Raw genomic sequence first — 21,811 nt, 5'->3', positions numbered from 1 at the left:
GGGGAAGGGGGGGGGTGGGTAGAAGGAGTGGAAACACTTTTAAGAAGTGTAATAAAGTTTAGCGGGCATTTTACATATCGGTCGGTTTTCTTTGATCCTGAAAATGAGCCAATCAAAATGCCCGGTCAGTGAAGGAAATTGCCTACGGCTGCCATCGACTGCCTGGAAAACCTCAACCCTACTCCACTGCACTACGAGTTAAAAAGAACCAAGCCGACCAAATTTTACTTCCCTCGAGCATGAAGGAGAGTTCCAGTGACCTCATAGGACCTCCTAGGACCACATGTCGACCATGCTGCGAGTTTGAGTCGATGGCAAACTCTTCTAAACTCGCAGATTAGATTACCGCAGTGGGGGAGTCCCTGCGATCTAATCCGCGAGTTCTGGCGAGTTGGCCCTCGACTCATACTCTCAGCATGGTCGACACGAGGTTGTAGGAGGTCTTCGTAACTCTCCTTCATGCTCGAGAGTGGTCTCCGCTTACTCGAGGCCTCAGCGAGGTCAATATGTTAAAAAATCCCGCGAGTAAAAAAGGTCACCATGGAAAAAATCTATAGTTTTATACTCGTAAGCTTAGTCGTAGTCGGTCGTAGTAGATCGGCATGTTAGTCATAGGTAATCGAGGGTAGTTGAAGGTAATCGAAGATAGTCGTAGATTGTCTTCATCATAGTCGAAGGGAGGTCGTCTTCACTCTCTAGTATTTGCTGTCCAATTTTCCTGAAGTTAGTCATAGCTAGTCGAAGCTGGTCTTCAATATAGTCGAAGGAGGTCTTCAACATGTCATTGTTTTCCAAACTCACCAATTAGGTCGCCCAAGTGGGACAGCCCCTTTAACGTTCGCATCTAACCTGAAATATTTCCTGGGAAAATGCTGATTGGATTATTCCACGTTCATGTTTGCTTTCCCCTGTTTTACGCATTTAGTGCAACGTTGAATGTCCAATTTTCACCCTGGTCGGTATTAATTTGCTCCGGGCAGGGAGTGTGGGTTGGAGGTGGAATTATTCATTGGTGGGAGGTGGGGAGGTGGCAGCGACCAAAGATCCTATAGCAGAGGATCTTTGGCAGTAACTGCAAAGGCATCATTCTGCTGCCTCATTCCCAAGGAAACCAGAGCGCGGCAGCAATCAGCGGTCAGCTGTGTCTGCAAGTGGTTGCTCGCTATAAGCCAGGCGGCTCCAAGGGTTGCAGAAGTTGGGCACTCTTGAATTAAACAAACAAAATGAACGCGGTTGAAAGTAAAGCTGCCAAGAAAACTCCAAAAGCGGAAAGAATGGTCGAAGAAGATGAGGAAAACCAGGAGGCGAGCCTGGCAGACGACGAGAGGGTGCAATACATTGCAGAGCGCGTCGTCTGTTCGCTGAGACTGCGAGCAGACAAGTGGCTGCAGTTTATCCGGAGGGCAGAGAATCAGACAGTCCTGGCGGAGTTTCTGCACCGTGAACGTTTGCTTGTGTGCTTCCTCAGCGGCGCCGGGCTGCTCGCAGCCTCCTGTGGGGTAAGGTCGCCGACTGCTAGGACCTGCTAAAAGTTGCAGAACGTGACCTTTGTGTAACTACAAAGAAGCGCCTTTTGACCTCCCCCACCCCAACTGCTACCTAAGTCACCCATTGCATACAGATATTAGGCGAAAAATGCGATTTGAACGCCAAAGGAGCCCAAAACAGTATTTTAGTATTTATTTAGTTCTGTTTGGCAGAAACGCCATGAAACTTTTTTTTTCATAAGTTAACTGAAGTGTTTTGGTTTTGTTTACATTGATTTTGAAAACAACATCCTACTGCTGCTGCTGCACCCGCTGAGTTTCTCCAGCAATTTTGTGAACATCCTGTGTGACCAGTTTCTTTGAATTTCAAATTCAGGAATTTATCTTTCTTTCAACAACATTCGCAGCAGTAAACAGTAAAAGGGACCAAAACACCAATCACTTTGCACACTTAGATCTTTAAAACTACCACCCATTTGCAACCTTCCTTTGTTTCAAGTCGTTTGAGCACTTTGTGTGTTCAAATGTGTGCTCATCATTTCTGGACACTTTTACAGTCTTTGAATATTTGCAATCTGGTTTCTGACCCACCCTCCCCAAAAAGTCCTGAAGCACCTCAAATTTACGAATGGTATACAGTGTAATGATGCCAGATTTAATTTCCTCTTTCTTAGCCTTCTTCCTTCAACCGTTGACATTGTTGACTAATCCTTCCACTTCTAGTCAAGAGTGTTTTATTGTCATATGTCCTGCATTGAACAATTACATTCTTACTTTCAGCAACACAACATCTATGTAAACATAGTACTCTGTAAGCACCGTCATAAACATAGATCAGGATTAAAAAAAAAAAAACAATATTAGTGCAAAGACAAAAACAAGAAGTAACATTCTATCCGATGGAACCTTACTTGCCTGATTCTATTCATAGCCAGAGACTGGTCTTGAATGGTCTCTTTCCTCACCTAAGCCATTAGCTTGGTTAATCTTAGCTATTTCCTATTTCCCTTCTACTTGTTGCCAGTAATAGGGGGGTTGCACGTAAGGTCACTGGGTCATAGGGCTTGACGCACGGAGCCGCTCAATCCATCTGGAAGACATCCGTCACTTCCGGTATATGTTATTAATGCAAGAAACGCGTACTTTCTTACCTGTTAAAAACCGCCAAAATGTTGAATTTTTGCGCTGAAAAAAATAGTGGAAGTTGGGGTAAGTGTGAGAGACATGTACCCAACTTTAGAATTCCAAAAGTGAAGCGAAATGAAGGTAAAGAGAAGAGAGAGCTGAAGGGACAACAGCAGCTAAAGTGCTTGGCGAACATTGGCCGTGCAGATATCGTAATTGAAAATATCGGAATTATTGCGTTTGCTCACTGCATTTCATCAACAGTGAGGCATCCTTTGGTATCTAAAAAGTCTCAGAAGTGATCAATCTGGCTGTAAATTTTTCTTCAGATGCGTTTTTCATTTTGTACGTAAAAACCCACTTGAGAACCATGGGCGATTTAAAAAAAAAAAAAAATTACAGCCAGATTTATCACTTCTGAAACTTTTTAGATGCCAAAGAAATCAAGAAAAAACACAAATAATGCCTTAGTTGATGAAATGCAGTAAGCAAACGGCCAATGTTCGCTAAGCACTATGTCTGTTGTTGTCCCTTCAGCTCTCACTTCTATCCACCATCATATTTCCTCACTATTGGAATTCTGAAGTAGGCTAAATGTCTCACACGCTTATCCCGATTTCCATAATTATTTACTGTGCAAAAATTGCCATTTTCGGCGGGTTTTAACAGGCCCGCTACGTTGGAAACAATGGTAAGTGCCTACCTGCAGTACATCGCGTGTAATCCATTAGGAGTAGCGTAGCAACACTACGGGTCATGTGTCGTGATCCGACTGCCGTGAAACCTCCCTATACAGCCAGGCATAAAAACAGTTTTTATCCACGAGTAGTTGCTCTACTCAAAAGCCAAAAATCTGTATCCTCCCTTTGATCTGGTATTTTGTTGGTTCACATGCTTGATCAATGGTGTTTTATCATTGATGTTTTATTATTCTTAATATTTAGTGTTTTCTGAGTCATTCGTAACTGTCACTGTATGATATCTTGTTACTTGTGGGTGGAGCACCAAGGCAAATTCCTTGAATATGAATGCTTGGCCAATAAACTTTCTTATTTACTTACTTCTACTTGCTGCACTCTGCAACATAATTTGAAAACACGCTGTGTATTTAATGTGACCGACATTGGTTCCTGGTTAAGCAATGCTTTGATTTTAAAATTCTCACCCTTGTTTTCAACTCCCTCCATGAGTTTGTCCGACTGAAAAGATTACAGAATGGATCCACTTGGATGGTCTGAAGAAGGATCTCGATCTGAAACGTCACGTTTCTTTTCTCCGGAGATCCTGTTTGAGCTGCTGAGTTTCTCCATCCTTTTGTGTCTATCTTTGGTTAAAATGTTCAGTAGGATATGGTGCCATGTCAAATTTGTCATATGCACAAATATGGTGAGGAACAATATCCATGAAATTCCATCGCGTTAGATTTCTAGTCAGTGAAATTAACTTCCAATGCCCTGATCCCTTTGCCATTGAATGTGAACTTGTGCAGGTGATGTGCTGAGACCTTTTGTTAGGGGTGGGAAATCCTGGCACATGTGTGGCCCAAATGGAGCAAAACACTTTAAGACTCACAGAAAGCAGTTTGTTGTGATGCTGCTGAATAGGTGCTAAGATAACACAGGGTGAAGTTGCTTGGTCTCAATACTGATTTGAAAGCAACAGTGAAGATGGTGATAAAGAGGGAACTGCAGATGCTGGAGAATCGAAGGTTACACAGAAAAGCTGGAGAAACTCAGCGGGTGCAGCAGCATCTATGAATTCTGTTCACGGGTATGAGAGGCTCATGGAAATTCTGTCCAAAGATCATTAGTATTGAGCGTATGGGATTTAGTCTAAGTGCATATGTGACCAGATGATTGTGAATGATCTGTTGTTTAGAAATACTTACAAGGTGAATATTAAGAAGCAAAGTAAATATTACAAGTAAAGAATGTTTTAGGCTCTTGGCAACATGGGAAGAGGTTAAGTTGCAGAACTTATGATCTTATTGTGCACAATGTATATTTTGTACACAACATCTGGCATGCAAATAAAAAAGTAAATATTAATTGACAACTAATAGTACTAATTTTAATTTTTCAGCTTCCCTCAAATTTGAAAAATAAAGCTGTGTACATATTCAAGAAAGTTAAATGCCCCATTCTAAAAGAGAATTACAGAAAAAATCTTGTATTTGGTCATTTGGCTGGAACACCACTTAATCAAATAACTACACTGGTCGAAGAGGTGAGTGCTTTACTACAAGTGTACACAAAGCTAAATTAAATCTACTTTAACAGGCTTGGCATGTATGAATGTATGCTTAATGAATTACTTTGCTTGAGGTTACATTTAATATGATACATTGGATGGGATTGTGTTTTGTGAACAGAAATTCTCCAATGAACCATTAGTTACCCGTTCTACATATAACTTATTTGCTTCAAATTTACAGGTGAGGTGAAAGCCAGAGTCATGAGACTCACCACATGGCTTAGTAGTGGCACCGGATTACACTGAGATGAGTGGGGGATGCATTGTGCATTTGACTTTTGGGCTTTATGTTATTAACTCAATATTGGCTGTGGAATGGAGATATTTATAATGTGTCCATCTCTACCTGATGCAGTAGATACAAGTATACAGGTACCTTTGTGGGACTGGAATGTGAGCACAGATGGCAGTTCAGATCAAACCAAATCCACATTAAAAAAAAATTCTGTCAAAGCATGGAATGAAATTCAGTTTGTTTTACTATAAAATATGTATGTTTTAGAATAACTGAAAAGATGAGTTTTGCATGCTACATACATGACCTATTATAGTGTGAACATAGGATGAGGATAATATACAGAGTGACATGGCGTCTTACAGCGCCAGAGACCCTGACTTGCGGGTGCTGTCTGTCTGGAGTTTGTGTGTTCTCCCCATGACCTGCGTGAAATTTCTCCGGGGTCTTTAGTTTCCTCCCACACTCCAAAGACATACATAGGTTAATTGGTTTGGTGTAATTGTAAATGGTCCCTAATGTGTAGGATAGTGTTAGTGTACGGGGATCGCTGGTCGGCACGGACTCGGTGGGCCAAGGGGACGGTTTCCACAATGTGTCTCTCAACTAAAATCTAAAATAAACTAAACTACATATTACTGAAAAAGCTGGAAATTTGATGGTTGAGCAGAAAGTTAAATGGTAATCTGATATATGGTCTGTGGTGTAAGCAAAAATGTAATGGATGCCAGTGATGGAATTGGTGATAAAGATGGTAAACAACATTTGAGATGAGATATTGAATACCCTGCCTCACTTGAGTCCTTGTGTGCTTGGTATGGCAACATTAGTTGGTTGAGTTAAAAAAAACTCACAGGGAAAATTGTGCCAAGTCAAATGCGAGCTACGGTTCAGAAGAGAATGTAGGTGAAATAGACACAGGTAGAGTTATACAGTCACACAACATACAACATGCTCTTTGGCACAACTTGTCCCTGGCAACCAGAGTTAGACGATAGCAGGCCAAATCTTGGTTGGGTATATTGGCAAAATAGGTGATTATGATAAAAATAAGGGGCAAACAATAGGTGTCTGGAGTGAATGGACATGTTTTTTTTGTACTAATGATAAGTACAGGTGTGTGATTGAAGGAGAAAGTGTGCAAAATGAGGCTGTTTGTGAGCACAAAAACGATTCTGCTTGTGGAGGTTCATTTACTGAACACCAACTGACTGGCTAGCACCTTCACACCCCTCCCCCCTTGGCCTTGTTCTGGTTGTGAGTGCAGTGGTGGTAACAGCAGTGTCTTTATCATGCTCAAATCATGCTGGTGAAAAAGGCAGTTTCAGTGGGAAATCCATTCAGCTCAAATAAGATGGATTGTTTTAACCATGGGGAAAATGGGACTCGTAGGTCACTTTGCAAATCCAGATAAAGCATAACGATTGCAGATAGTGACAGTATGTACATGCCCTGCTGGCAAGGTAGACAATATAAAAGGCAGTCACAGAAAGATATTCTGCACACACTTGAAATAAATGAATGAGAGACACATTGTGCTTTCAACAGCATGTCACTGATAATGGAATTGCAGCAGTAGTTTTCTGACAACTGTGATTGTGAGTGATCAAAACCTTGAAGCAAGCTTAAATCCAGGTATAAATTATTACCTGAAGAGTCATCAACAATGTTCCATTAAAGTGCAGCAATATGGTACTTACTCAAATTAAACCTGGAACACGTTTGGTCAGATCAGGTGTACTGTTCTTCACAATCGATATCTATAATTATGGCTGATTATACACAGTCACATCAACAAATTCTTAATATGAATACAATTCATCCAGATCTAACCAGGCACCTAATGTAAAACACTGATGTGCTTAAAGATCATGCTACTGGCATCAAAAGTCACAAGGCACATATTTGCATTCTGCACAATACATAACTAAAATATTGCAGATGCAAACCTGTTCCGAAATCATTCAAAGCAAATGAGAAAGAACAGTAAAAACTGGAATGTCATGGAGTCCCAGTGAAAGTACAGCTTAAATGGATGATACCCAGTGTGCTAGTCCCCAAATCAAGCATTACCGTTTCCTGGTGATTACAGCAAGGCACAAAGCAGTACATGATCAATGGTAACCCCCCACTTGCATCCTAAAATTTGCATCCAAAATTTAAATAAAATGCATGTTAAGCCAAATCTGTAAAAAGAGAAAGAGTTAACAATTCAGGACAATCCTATATATGTTTGTTTGATTGTAACAAAGGATCTTTGACCTGAAATATTAACTCTATTTGGTTTTTCACAGATGCTGCCTAACTTGATGAGCATTTATAGCATTTAAACATTTTTTTCAGACTTTTATCTTTTGTAATGTTTTGAATACCACGATTATTTACAAAAACCTCAGGCAGTTTGAAATTTAAATAAATTAAGTACGAGTCCCCCCTGAGTTACGATGGGGTTCTATTCTTGAAAACGTAGTAACCCAAACAGTTCACGTTAAAAATGCAGCCTCCTGCCAATTTATTTAAATAGAAACATAGGCCAACCGGGGAATTGTGTAGTTAAACCAGGAGCAATGATATTGCCTCGAACTGATTTCCTACATAGCAGAAGATGCCTGGAACACTTGGCATTGAGCAATTATGTGGGCCCAGCATCAAAAATGTGTCTAGAAATCGATTTTTGTGACCCACGTCACGGAACTACATGAAATTTTCCACAGATTTAGATGAAATACAATTGAAAAGGATGTCATAACTCGTCAGTGCCGAAAGTTGCACATTAATTAATTAATTAAACTTAGAAAATTAGATCGGGAAAGTAAGCGCCATCTAGAGGCCAATGCCCATATTACACCATGGGCAGCCTATTTCCGTGTTGCAGTCCATTTAAACTATATTATTATACATATATATATATATGACTGTAATCATATATAATTAAGTATAATTATATTATATAAAAATAATATGATGAATATAACTGTGAGCATTTTTTAATGACACTGTCACACAGGTCCTGCTCCTGAACCAGCCTAATTAATGGGTGAGGGCAGTTCTTGTGGGTTCCTCCCTTTACAGAACCCCACTGACTGCCAGTGTACAGAGTGGGGGTCACGGCCATAGTGGGACTGAGGCAGTTCCAGGCTGGGGGACAGTCCTGCAAGGCATCTTTCAGTCGCTTTAATAGGAAATGTAATGAGACTGCAGCAGAGGTCCCAGGTTTTAAGGGCTCATGAACCTGCCTAATTAATGGGTCAGGACAGTTCTTCTGGGTTCCCCTGTTTACTGAACCCCACTGACTGCCATCGCGGGGAGAATGGGGGTAACAGCCATAGTTGGAATGGGGCAGTGCCAGGCTGGGTAACAAACCTGTAAGAGGCCTGTCTTATTTCTGATGTAAATGTCCCATCCTGACCAAGAATCAAATGCTCTGATGTTTATTCGATGAGTATACAATTTAAGCAACAATGAGCCTATATTTATGTTAGACCCCCCGATGGTGCCTTTGCAAATGAGGGCTATTACCTTTAACCTAAAATAACCCTAAAAGTTGCATTGTTTGAGTATCTGTAGTTTGTGTGTGTGTCTGTGTATACCTGTCAAATGTGGATGTGTGGATGTATGTATGTGCATGGATGTGTACATGTATGTCCGCGCAGATGGATGGGTGTGTGTGCGCAGATGTTTGTGTGCATGTGTGTGTATACATGCATGGAAGTGTGCGTATGGATGGATGTGTGTATGTATGTATGTGGATGCATAGGTGGACTGTCTCACGGTCATTCACCAGCACGTAGATTATCATAAATATTTCACTCATTGTTTAAATAATTTGACCAAATAAACAGTGAAACGATCGACATTAAAATAAAACTTTATATAATCATTTATTTCCCCAATTTATTGGTTTACATTACATCTGATCTTCATCTGAATATTCTTCATCAGATTCCAAGTCAAGTCTTTTGATGTCCAATGATAAGTTAGTTCAAGTGGAGGGTCAGGCAGAGGCTACAAAAAAAAACTTTTCATAGTCATTAAGTCTGCATGGACTTCAATTCATAAAATTTCAGCCTCTTCTTAATGTTAATGAGAATAACATTGTTACTACCATAGATAAATTAGTTCAAGTTCACATACACCAATTCATTTCTACATAAACATCAGCCATTTCTGACCATTTCTTACTCCAATGGAAGCCTATAAAGTGCAGTGAATAATTCCTCAGTTTTTCCTCCCGTGGTCGGGGCCTGGAAACGGCCGCTACGGACGGCACTATGTACAGCCTCCCCCCCCCACGGAGATGATCCAAACACACTCCACGTTCGCGAATCGGCCTCTTCTTAATTGAGGCCGTGGCTTCACTATGTTAAGTACATAGGCCCCGCGGTTTGAGCACTTTTTCCTGGTAAGTTATCGCAGGTAGCTCCGGGAATAGATGTTAAAGAAAACTTATTAGACTTCACCAAGCTGGCATTAGTGGAAATGTTTAATTTACTTTGTTATGGATTCACATAGTTTAGGCCCAACTTCATGAGTGAGTGAGTGAGTGAGTGAATGAATGAATGAATGAGTGAATGTACAGCCTCCAAATCTCATTTTTTCACATTTTAAAAGGATGCAATTAAATTAATTAAAGTCCATACAGATTAATTTTCATAAATTCAGACTTTAGATCTTACCTTTCAGTTCCAGTTGATTCACAAAGTTTGACTGGTTTCACCAATTGGCTGCCCTCTTTGTGTTGCAGCACCTCAGCAGGGACTTTCCTTTCAAGGCTTTGTTCCACTTCTATCCACTTAGCTGCACATTCTTCAGACTTCTTAATACTTTTCTCACTAAATTCAATTACCCTGCTGCGAGTTTCCACAACATGTAATCCACAGAACAACAAAGAACCTTCATTGGAATCTCAAGTAAAACTGGCATCAGTAGAAGCACTCTCAGCCATGTTGTGTGCTCCCTGCCTAGCTAGCCTGAAACAAAGCGCTTGATTGGCCAACTGGCGTCCGACTCAATGTTAAACATGCTTTGATTGGACTAAAAATACCCGAAATTTTTCTTCTTTTTTCTCTAATTTAATAAAAATGTGCAAGTTTTGTTCTTGACGAGTTTCAGGGATGATTTATATAATATTTTTACACAATATGTGAAAATTTAATGTAGTTCCATGAGTTGGGTCACGAAACTGCACAAAAATGCTCCTCGACCCGCAGCCTAACTGCGGCAATGTTGGTCATATCTACAAGTCAGGCGTTTGCAACCTGGGGAGGACCTGTACGTGATGATCAAACTGTTCGTCACCCGTCCAAATATATTTAGAGGGATACCACAGTTTCCCAAGTATATTCAAATAAATGCCTTGGATTATTATTCTACTTTTAACATAAATGCCTTGATTATTATTCTACTTTTAACATAAATAACTTGACATAAATAAATGACATAAATATCTGTTCTTTGCATGCAAAGGTTTCTGTTTGGTGCAGAGACATATGTCTGCCACTATCATGAATGTACCTTGAATACATTCAAGCATCACAATTGCTGGTTAACTTGAAGGCTCATCAAAATTTAATGAAGAGCTTTTTCAAGCCCTGGGGTATTCCCTTTAACCTTGAATAATGATTTTTAACACCACTCGCATCAAAGCCAGTCTGAAAACTTGTAAACCAGATTTGAGCAGGCCATAGGCACACAGGACTATGTATGTTGTAATCTGGAGCAAAAAAAAACAAATTACTTGTGGAACTCAGTGGGTCAAGCAGCATCTGTGTATGGCCCTTAGAATTTCATCAGCAGTTTGTTTATAGCAGACTATTTCAGTGTTACTGCAGACCAGAAAAATAATCATGGTCTGTTATTGTTACATATACAGGCCAGTAAGCAAGACTACAAAGGGGCAAAATTGGGGCTATAGGAAGAAACATAATCAGAACTGCACAGAAGGGCAGAGAGTAAAATCATTGCAATTGCAGAGATTTTAGCGAAATAAATTGAGATTTTAAGGGCATAGAAAATTATACATTTTATAATAGAGACACAACACTATTCTGATGGCTTGGCCCGACTGAAACATCCGTTGGGCAAACTATTGCCAGCTTTATGGAATTTTGGCAGAAAGTTCTTAATTGCCTTTAGTAGCTTTCTGGCTGTTAAACATGCATTTTGTTCTGTATCAGTCTGTATCAACATTTTTAGTATTTGCCCCGCTTAGATACTTTGTTCAAACATTCATTTCTGCAATTGGAAATCAACTCTGCAGGGCCAATTCACTTATATTCAATCGGGTATTTTTGCTACTGCATCTTTGTTTTTCATTTTGTTATACACATAGAACAGTGCAGCACAGGAACAGGGCCTTCGGCCCACAATGTCCTTGTAAAATATTTTTGAAATGGCTTTAGACTCAAATCAGAAATTCAAAAATAAAATCAGTGAACATAAATGTATGAAGAATTATGTCTGAATTCCTAATATTCCCTTTAAACTCGTGTTGCTAAATGTGAACTGTTTATTTTGCATAGCTGGTTTTAACTAAAATAAATAAAAAGGTAAAATATTTCATGTTTGAAAACCAAATCACATTTCTATTTAAAATGAAAACACAAAGTGCTGGAGGAACTCAGCAGGCCAGGCAGCATCTGAGGAGGGAAATGGACAGATGACACTTTAGGTTGGGACCCTTCAGTCTGAAGTTGTGAACTCCTCTAGATTCTGGCTATTGCTGTTTTGCGTATTTCCGTCTAATATTTTCATTGGTTCTTAAATTCAAATATCTCTCTTTAATATTTAGTTGAAATTTCTTATTAGATTATAAGAGTAAATTTAATAGAATAAAAACAAATTTGTTCATTGGTTATTTTTTAGTCTTAATGATGTATCTGATTTTTGTTTTCAATGCCAAAATATTCATGCAATTTTGCACCTATTACAAACTTCTTGCTCTTGGCATTTTTTTTCGTGGAACAGTGCAGTCATGTTACATTAATTCAAACATTTCATTGTAGGTTCATTTGATTCTAATCATATGTACACTCACATTTTTTGTTACTGATGGAAATATCCTATTGTTCTTGTGTGACATTGCGATGCCTGTTTTTTTTTTTATTTCTTGGTTTGTTTGTTTAGCTGTTTGGCAGGTTGGTAGAAGAAAATCTTTCTCCCATGTCATGTTTTTTTTTTACTCCAAGCTGGCCTGGGCTACTGATGTCCAGATATGTATAAAGGACAACAAAGCCATTGTCTGTTTTCCATGTCTAGTTTTATGTACTTGTTACCATGGAGTTAATAAGTAACCAGTGCACTCACTGCTAAACTGTCTTATGGCCCTTCTTCCAATGAAATATTACATAGAGCACACAAATATTTAAGTGATCTTTTGTTTGATTGTGTTTAATCCAATGATGATAATAGTGAAGAGATCAGTAGAAAACTATCTTATTTTCATAATTCCTCCAACTCCATCGCCCCCTCACTAGCAACCATGCCTTGAACTAATACTAGGTGACTAAATGTCATGTACATCTTTTAGAGTCACCAAAAAGCACAAGCTGCCTCTCATCAACTCAGTGGAATAACAAATTTACCACCTATGAAACGGAAGAGTGGCTCAGGCAACGTTTACAAATTCCATTTCATTCCTGTTCTTTCAATTTTTTTTGATTAAGTAGGTCCAGTCATCAATCTTCTATCGCAAGTGCACCTGACAACCAAACAACTTTTGTATGACCAATAATGATTGTTATACTTTTGAAGCTTTTTTTGTTGTAATTTGACATTTGAACACCATGTGCAGGATTCACCAGGTTAGTCTTCCTGGTACCTGCTGTATAATGTCAGCCTCAGTTTTTGAGCTGTTGGATTCACTGCAGGGCATGTACATGGACAGGAACAGCTTATCGGCCCATAATGTCTGGGTCGAACATGATGCTGAGACCAATTCTTATCTGCCTGGTCATAATCCATATTCCTCCATTCTCTGCTCATGTCAGCTCATGTATGTTCTGCATTGATGTAGTCTCTACTTTGCTAGGTAGAATTGAAAAAAAAGAACGTTGATGGCCACATATCACATAGGAAGAGGAAGTAAGCGTAGAATCCTCTGGAAACGTAGCACTCGGATCAATGTACACATCAGATAATTGGGGGGGGGGGGGGGGGGGGGGGGGGGTGTGTGTGTGTGTGTGACAACAGATGGTCAAAGGACAAAGTGAAACCTGGATAATGTTGCTCATTAAATCTACAGTACTGATACTCCATATTAAAAGCATTGATTTGCCTTTACAATTAATTCTGTAATAACGTGTCAACGGTAGCAGTGACAATCGAACCCTGCGGTTTTAATGTTTCAAGTCTTCACAATTTAATTAACCCATCTTTATGGATTAAAAGAAATAACATTGGGATTTAAAACACATTTGATTGCATTCCGTTATCAAATATAGTCAATATTCGCTCTGAAGACATTTCCAGCACAGTAGGGTCAGGGGGGGGGGGGGGGGGGGGGGGCTGTGAATCAGTGCGGGATGGATAGATGGCGGAAGCGGGAGGGGGTGGGTGGTAAGGAGGCAGTCGGGGCGGGAGGGATGGATTGAGGCAGGGGAATTAGTGCGTGTTGGTTGGTATAGGTAAAATTGTGAGGGGAGAGTGCGGGGGATGTCAGTGGGGTTGAATGGGGTGGATCAGTACGGAATTGACAGGTGGCATCAGTACAGGATGAATGGGAGGTTCACTACAGGATGAATGGGAAATCAGTACAGGATGAATGGGGTGGGGGGATCAGTACGGTGTGGATCGGAAGGTCTGCAGGATGAATGGGTAGGTCACTACAGGATGGATGGAGGATCACTACAGGATGAATGGGAGTATCGTTACAGGATGGATGGGTGATAAGTACAGGATGAATGGAGGGGATGTCAGTGCAGTGTGGATCAGATGGTCTGTGCAGGATGAATGGGTTGAACGCTACAGGATGAATGTGGTGATCAGTAAAAGATGAATGGGGGGGGGATCAGTACAGGATGAATGAGGGGATAAGTAAAAGATGAATGAGGGAATCAGTACAGGATGGATTGGGGGGGGGGGGATCAGTATAGGATGAATGAGGGATGAGTACAGGATGAATGGGGGGGGCAGTGGAAAGGAGGGAGTACAGGATGAATGGGGGGAGAATCAGTGTAGGAGGGATGGGGGGGGTAGGGAGATCAGAGAATCAATGTGAGGTGGATAGGGAGATCAGGCAGGATGAATAGATTGGGGGGGGGATAGATGGGGAGGGGAGCACAGGGGATATCAGTGAGGACTGAATAGAGGTAGGAATGGGGATCAGTGGAGAGGAGGGGTCCCAGGATAAGGGGGGCGTACGAGAGAGAGAGGGGGGGGAGGTGGGGAGGAAGGAAGGTCAGCGTTCATCGAACAGGGACGGTATCATCGCCCCGCTGCCTTGGCCGTCCCTGTCCACTACCAAGTGCCGCCGCCAAAGGGGGAGACAGTTGGGATCTCCTCGCCATCGCCACCCCTCCTCCGCCAGCCAACAGCCAGGTGTGGGGCCGAGCGGTGCAGGTGCCTCAGACGGTGAAAGGGGGCCTCCCCCTCCTTCCGGCCTCGGCGTGTGGGAGGGTTTGTTTTGAAAGCGGTATCGCCGTTAGCGGATTGGCAAGCAGCGGCCGCTATCGGGGCAGGCGGAGTACTGGAGGAGGAGGAGCCACTATCGCTGCCACCGTTGGGCAGGGCCCGTCATTCGCTCCGACCCTTCGTCACCCCACACCCCGTATCTTTGCTCCGCACTACATCGTCATCACCGACACTAAACATCACGTTCCTTTTCTCCAGAGATGCTGCCTGACCCACTGAGTTACTCCAGGTTTTCGTGTCTATCTTTGGTATAAACCAGTATCTGCAGTGCCAAGCCGGGCACTGCGTGGGGCCCCCCTGAGGTGCGGGGCCCAATTGGGAGCAATTGGTCCAATCGGCTTAAGGCTGGCCTTGGGTTTTTGTTTAAAATCTCACATGTATTATCTCATCTGAAAATTACGGAGAGCTAGGGATGGGAGTTTGTGCAACAAGTTTGCATGTGAAACAGCATCTGGCCAACATGGTAGAACCAAGTTTCTGAAGCGCAGCATAACATTCACATGCTACTGAGGACAAATTTATAACCAGAGATGTTCCAATAATGGCAAATAAACAGTAATCTTGAACAGAACCTGTATATGATTTTTCTTTCCTCTCTGCCCTGCACACTGAGATGTGAAAGTGATATTTGAATCTTGCAAAAACAAATTCAAGTATGAAATACATTGACCAAGATTATTGACTGCAAAGATCAAACTTTGCTTGGATAGTTGATTTAAACCCGTGTTGGAAATAAGCAAAGATAAGTATCTACATTTTATCATGATTTAGTTCTTTAATTTGTGGGTGTTTAATGTATTTTGTGACCCAAATCATATTTATAGCATTGACAGAAACCAAATGGTGGCACTCTGCTGTAACTTTCCTCTCAACCAATCTGCAGCAAGTCAATATTGGTTTAAACAACGAAAACAATCACAGACTTCAAAAATATAATGCACAATGAAATCTGTAAAGCTTTCAATTTTCCTAGGTCTTGTTACACTATTAAAAATATTTTGTAAAATGTATCAGTCATAATGTGCATTTAAACCAATTAATATTTTCTCGATGTTTTCTCTAGATCTTTGTACCAGTCCTTTCAAGCAAGAGAAACCACAGAGCATGGCCACACTTTATTTCACAAGATGTAGATCGCCATGTCGAAGCTATTAGAAACAAGATTTATATTGTGAATGGTCAAGCGATGGGACGGACCCTCCTCCCTATACCAAAGGCAACAGGCAAACTGGGAGGCAGCAATCGGAATGGGAATGGGAACAAGTAAGAGCAGTTGGTGAAAGTGTTAAGTAGGCATAATTGACAATGGTGAACTCAGCTCAGATATATCTTAGCAAGCTGCAGTGCACTTGGATTTCTGTTAATTTACTTTAGAATCTTTAATATTTGTGTTGCCAATAATTTGGAAAGACCGAGTGATGTTGCCGTTCATGTGCAATGCACTATGAGGGTATTTGAACATTAAATGACACAAAGTGCTGGAGTAACTGCAGGTCGGGCAGCATTTCTGGAGGACATGGATAGGTAATGTTTTGGTTTGGGTCCATTCTTCAGACTGATTGTAGTAGGGGGAGGGAAAGCAGGAAGAGAGATGCGGCAGGACAAAACCTGGCATTTGATAAGTGGATACAGGTGAGGGGGACTTTCATCTTTAGCCCATGGCCATCTGCCAATCAAATGCCCATCACCTGTATCCACCCATTACTTGCCAGGCATTGTCCTACCCATACCTCTCTTCCAGCCTTCTCCTCCTTAATTGAATCAGTCAAAAGAAGGGTCACAACCATAAATGTCACCAATCCATTTCCTCCATAGACGCTGCCTGACCCACTAAATTACTCCAGCACCTTGTATCTTTGTTTGTAAACCCGCATCTGCAGTTCCTTTTGTCTATGTTTGAACATTGCCTGCTGTGTGGTATAATTGGCAGAGCTTAATGCATGCAAAATTATAAAACTTGTACAATTATCACTTTTACCACTAAATTTAGTTTTATCACTTAATTTAGTGCAAAATTATCTAACTTGCTGGTAATTCTTTTAAACTAAATGTTGAGCTCCATCTTGTTGGTGTTAAATACAAGCTATTTTTTACTATCAATCATTTGGATAAAAGTTGATTTCATTAGTCCAACACTTTCCAGTTTTCCAGGAAAGAATATAATATGGCATGTTTGAATGCTTTTTACTTTAAATCATGATGAATTATGTTGTATCGTCGTGTTTTTGAAACTTCCTTGTGATTGATACCTTTATTTAATATTAATCAAATAAGCTGGTGCTTAGTTATTGCAGGTAGAACTTTCACCTGGCACAGGTTTCTCCAATGAACATTTGTTCCTCGGGTAGTTACAAGAAAGGATATGAACAACGGTTGGGGCTATCGAATTTTATATACATGGCATCATGTGGTATTGATTAAGATGAACATAGACACGAAATGTTGCAGTAACTCAGCGGGTCAGGTAACATCTCTGTATAGAAGGAATGGGTGACGTTGCGGGCCGAGAACCTTCATTAGAATGCCACTGAAGATAGAATTTTGAGTTGTTTTATGGTTTGAAACCGAATTGTCTAGTTTTCTAAGGTAGTGAAATCATTTCTCAATCCTCATCACAATGTTGAAACTCCACCATCAACAAGTTTTTCACTAGAGTGGAGCTAAATATTGAACAAATGAGAAAATGCCACTAGAGTTTGGCTGTAACCTGTTGGCTATTATCTGTTTTAGTTCATGTTATAGGAGCAGAAATAGGCTATTTGGTCCAACGAGTCTACTCCGCCATTCAATCATGTTGATCTTTTTTCCCCTCTCAACTCCATTCTCCTGCCTCTCCCCATAACCTTTGAGACGCTTATTAATCTAGAATTTGTCAATCACAGCTTTAAAAATACACAATGACAGTCTCCGCAACAGTCTGTGGCAATGAATTCCTCAAATTCACCAACCTCTGACTAAAGATATTCCTCCTCATCTACTTTCTAAAATTATGTACTTACATTCTGAGGCCGCGCCTTCTGTCCCTAGATTCTCCCACTATCTTTAGGAGCTCTTACTTGGAACAAACCACTTAGTTGACCGTATAACTGATCCCCATCCTGTATATTACCGACAAGTGGACTATCTACAGCATGCCTCACAAAGCATGGAAGAAATATGTCCAATATTTGTAGGCATGTCATTTACATACTGAATACATACTCTTGAAGCAGTCACTCTTCTTCACGCACCATCTCAGATTATCAGAAGAGCAGCACAAAATAAAATTGTATGCTTTCAAAGCCTCCATGAAAAGTTGAAAATACCCATTAACGCACGGAAATCCCTTGCCTCAACCACTTTATGTGGAAAAGTAATATTTGGGATTGCACTGAGAACCTAGAGCCTCTTTTCAGGAAGGTCAGGAGGTCCAGTAAAAATGGTAGCATTGCACTGCCTCTTATTATTTGCTCATCTGCCTCCTTAAACATTTCCTTCCCCACATATGGCAGTCAGAATCCCTCATTAGATTCATCAGCTGCCCTAGAATACATGGACTGGAATGGAAATGTGGCATTCCTGGTCCTGTGGAAAATTCTGCTGTTTGGTTATTTTAATTTTACTTAATGAATCCAGTTTGATTTTTGTTTTGAACTTGATATTTAAATAAATAAGACGGAACAGTAAGACTGGAATATTTATTAATTACAGATGTTTGTTTGATCAAAAAGATTTGTTGTTTTCCCTTTAGTCATGTTTTTTGACTTCTCTAGTGCTTTTAACACCATCCGGGCTGCACTGCTACGGAGCAAACTGACGAAGAAGCGGGTGGATGCTCCGTTGGTGTCCTGGATCACCAACTACCTGACTGGATGACCATAATATGTCGGGCTACAGAACTGCATGTCTCGGGCATGGTAGTGAGCAACTCAAGGGCCCTACTGGGGACGGTCCTCTCTCCCTTTCTGTTCACCATCTACACCTCAGACTTTAGGTATAACTTGGTCTCCAGCCACCTGCAGGAGTTTTCCGATGACTCTGCAATTGTGGGCTACATCAGTGAGGGGAGGGAAGCTGAATACAGAGGTGTAGTCAACGACTTTGTTGTGGGCTGAATCACCTGCAGCTCAACACTGACAAGACTAAGGAGTAACTGGTGGACTTTAGGAGGAGTGGAATACACCCCTGTCCCCTGTCTCCATCAATGGTGTGGATGTGCAGTTTACCAAGGAATACAGATACCTTGGCGTGTACCTGGACGGTAAACTGGACTGGTCCAGGAACGCTGAGGTCCTGTTCAAGATGAGACCGAGCCGGCTGTACGTTTTCAGAAGGCTCTGCTCCTTCAACAACTGCAGCAAGGTGCTGCCGATGTTCTACAAATCGATGGTAGCCAGTGCCATCTTCTTTGCTGTCGTGTGCTGGGGCAGCAGGGCGAAGGCTGCAGACGCCAATTGGATCAACAAACTCAACAAACAAGATGCCAATTGGATCAACAACAGGAAGGCTGGCTCCGTCCTGGGGGTGGAGTTGGTTTCATGGGAGGTGGTCTTGGATAGGAGGCTGCTCCTCAAACTGCGGAGCATCCTGGACAATACAGCTCACCTCCTCCATGACACAGTGGCCAACCTTCAGTACCTTCAGCAACAGACTGGTTCCACCAAGATGCAGGATGAAACGCCACAGGAGATCCTTCCTGTGGCTACAAACTGTACAACTAGTTTTCATTGCAAAAGGATTTAAGTATAGGAGCAGGGAGGTTCTACTGCAGTTGTACAGGGTCTTGGTGAGACCACACCTGGAGTATTGTGTACAGTTTTGGTCTCCAAATCTGAGGAAGGACATTATTGCCATAGAGGGAGTGCAGAGACGGTTCACCAGACTGATTCCTGGGATGTCAGGACTGTCTTATGAAGAAAGACTGGATAGACTTGGTTTATACTCTCTAGAACTTAGAAGATTGAGAGGGGATCTTATAGAAACTTACAAAATTCTTAAGGGGTTGGACAGGCTAGATGCAGGAAGATTGTTCCCGATGTTAGGGAAGTCCAGGACAAGGGGTCACAGCTTAAGGATAAGGGGGAAATCCTTTAAAACCGAGATGAGAAGAACTTTTTTCACACAGAGTGGTGAATCTCTGGAACTCTCTGCCACAGAGGGTAGTTGAGGCCAGTTCATTGGCTATATTTAAGAGGGAGTTAGATGTGGCCCTTGTGGCTAAGGGGATCAGGGGGTATGGAGAGAAGGCAGGTACGGGATACTGAGTTGGATGATCAGCCATGATCATATTGAATGGCGGTGCAGGCTCGAAGGGCCGAATGGCCTACTCCTGCACCTAATTTCTATGTTTCTAACTATGTCGTAGGGTATACTGAGACCGACTGACTCCTGACTGTTGGCAGATCAATTTCTCTCCAGGGCGAAATAAAGTTCTATTGTCACTACTCCAAATTATTTTGCGCTCATTACTACATTTTGGGTTCTACTGAGTACACCTGTCTGTGAAAGCAAACATTTGGCTTGAGCATTGGATGTACGGCAAACCTTGTACCTGCCCACAATGGAATTTTAAAATTAATCCCAACATCAATTGCTTTCTGCACTGCCTTTGTGCTCTTCCATATCAAATGATGTATTGTGTTTTTTATGTCACTGGTGCAAAATTGTGTGATGCAAATGAGGGACTTGTTCGCTGACTTGGATCTATTGGCGTGTTAGAACATGCAACTATTTAAAGGACGTGTTTATGTTTCTGTCAGGGAGTTTGACACATTCACTTTCATCTGGGTTCTTACTCTATAACAGCATTTACTGCACGCTGCTATCAGACTAGTTTGATTGTCAATTGGACTGGCAGCCTCTGGTCCCATTCACTCATTCCCCAACTCCTTCCTGATCCACATTACTACCACTTAATTATTTTATTACATCCTCATGATTCTTTATGTCCCCTGCCCCTAACAATCCCAGACTGCTGCAATACTCGTTACCTCGGCAATTTCCATTATCCATAAAGGATGGATATTGTTGAGAAAATAATTTGGTGTGAGTGTTTTCATGTCAGGCTATTCTACTGTACGTGATCCCTTGAGTTTTGTGTGCTATAGAATATCAGTGCTAGGGATCTTGCACAAAATATGTATGCCCAACCCTATGTATCCTTGGGTTTCAGACATTTGTAATATTGCTCATTCATTTACTTTATTTGTGCAAATCATAATTCAGCTCCTTTTATCCAGAATTAAAATTTGTCCACACTAATATTATTTCTTAATTATTACCATTTTCAAGAAATTTGGCTTATCTATTGTCCATCTTTTATTTGATGGCTTCCATTACATACTGTTGTAAATAAATCCTTCATATTGAAGGGTCTCGTCCCGAAACGTCACCCATTCCTTCTCTCCAGAGATGCTGCCTGTCCCGCTGAGTTACTCCAGCTTTTTGTGTCCATCTTCAATTTAAACCAGCAACTGCAGCTCCTTCTTACATATATTGAATGTATCTTCTGCAATATGTTTTACCTGGAGTGCAATTTAATTGCATAGTAAAATCAAATGTAAAATACATTAACTACAAAATATTTGACACTATTTGAGATTTAGTTGCGTGAAATAAAATTGTCAGCTGTAGGTTATTATATGTAATTATAGTCAGTCAGCCATCCTCATCAGTTGTGTCATTGCACAGACGTGTCATTGTGTCTGAAGAAGGGTCTCGACCCAAAACGTCACCCATTCCATCCCTCCAGAGATGCTGCCTGACCCGCTGAGTTGCTCCAGCTTTTTGTGTCTATCTTCGGTTTAAACCAACATCTGCAATTCCTTCCTACACACGTGTCATTGCACAATATCATCTTTTAATGTTCTTTTAACTTGTGGCCATCTTCTCAAATCATCCATTTCTGAAAGTAAAGCTTTGTATTTATGTGTGATCTTATTAAATCTCAATAAAATTCTCAGACATTGAATCATTTCCAGATCAAGGTAACACTTTCCAATGTAGTAGATTCCCATAAATACCAATGAGGTAAATGTGCATGTCTCGCTGGCTCTCCAATCTGCATTGGACCACATGGACAATAAGAACACGCACATCCAGC

At 41.1% G+C, this 21,811-nt stretch overlaps 1 protein-coding gene across 1 annotated transcript in view; it reads left to right on the top strand.

The window, feature by feature from the left end:
- Window positions 1-425: 425 nt before the first annotated feature.
- LOC129712715 (dynein axonemal heavy chain 11-like) overlaps window positions 426-21,811 on the top strand; it is a 286,248-nt gene continuing 264,862 nt past the window's right edge. Inside the window, exons 1-3 of the mRNA XM_055661378.1 lie at window positions 426-1,499; window positions 4,695-4,838; window positions 15,794-15,993. Of these exons, the coding sequence (XP_055517353.1) occupies window positions 1,224-1,499; window positions 4,695-4,838; window positions 15,794-15,993 (620 nt within the window). The 5' untranslated portion in view covers window positions 426-1,223. The remainder of the gene's footprint in view (window positions 1,500-4,694; window positions 4,839-15,793; window positions 15,994-21,811) is intronic.

This window comes from Leucoraja erinacea, chromosome 2 (genome assembly GCF_028641065.1).
Source record: "Leucoraja erinacea ecotype New England chromosome 2, Leri_hhj_1, whole genome shotgun sequence".
Lineage (NCBI taxonomy): Eukaryota > Metazoa > Chordata > Chondrichthyes > Rajiformes > Rajidae > Leucoraja > Leucoraja erinaceus.
The sequence above is the reverse complement of the archived record's forward strand: the minus strand, read 5'-3'. Positions and strand labels throughout refer to the sequence as shown.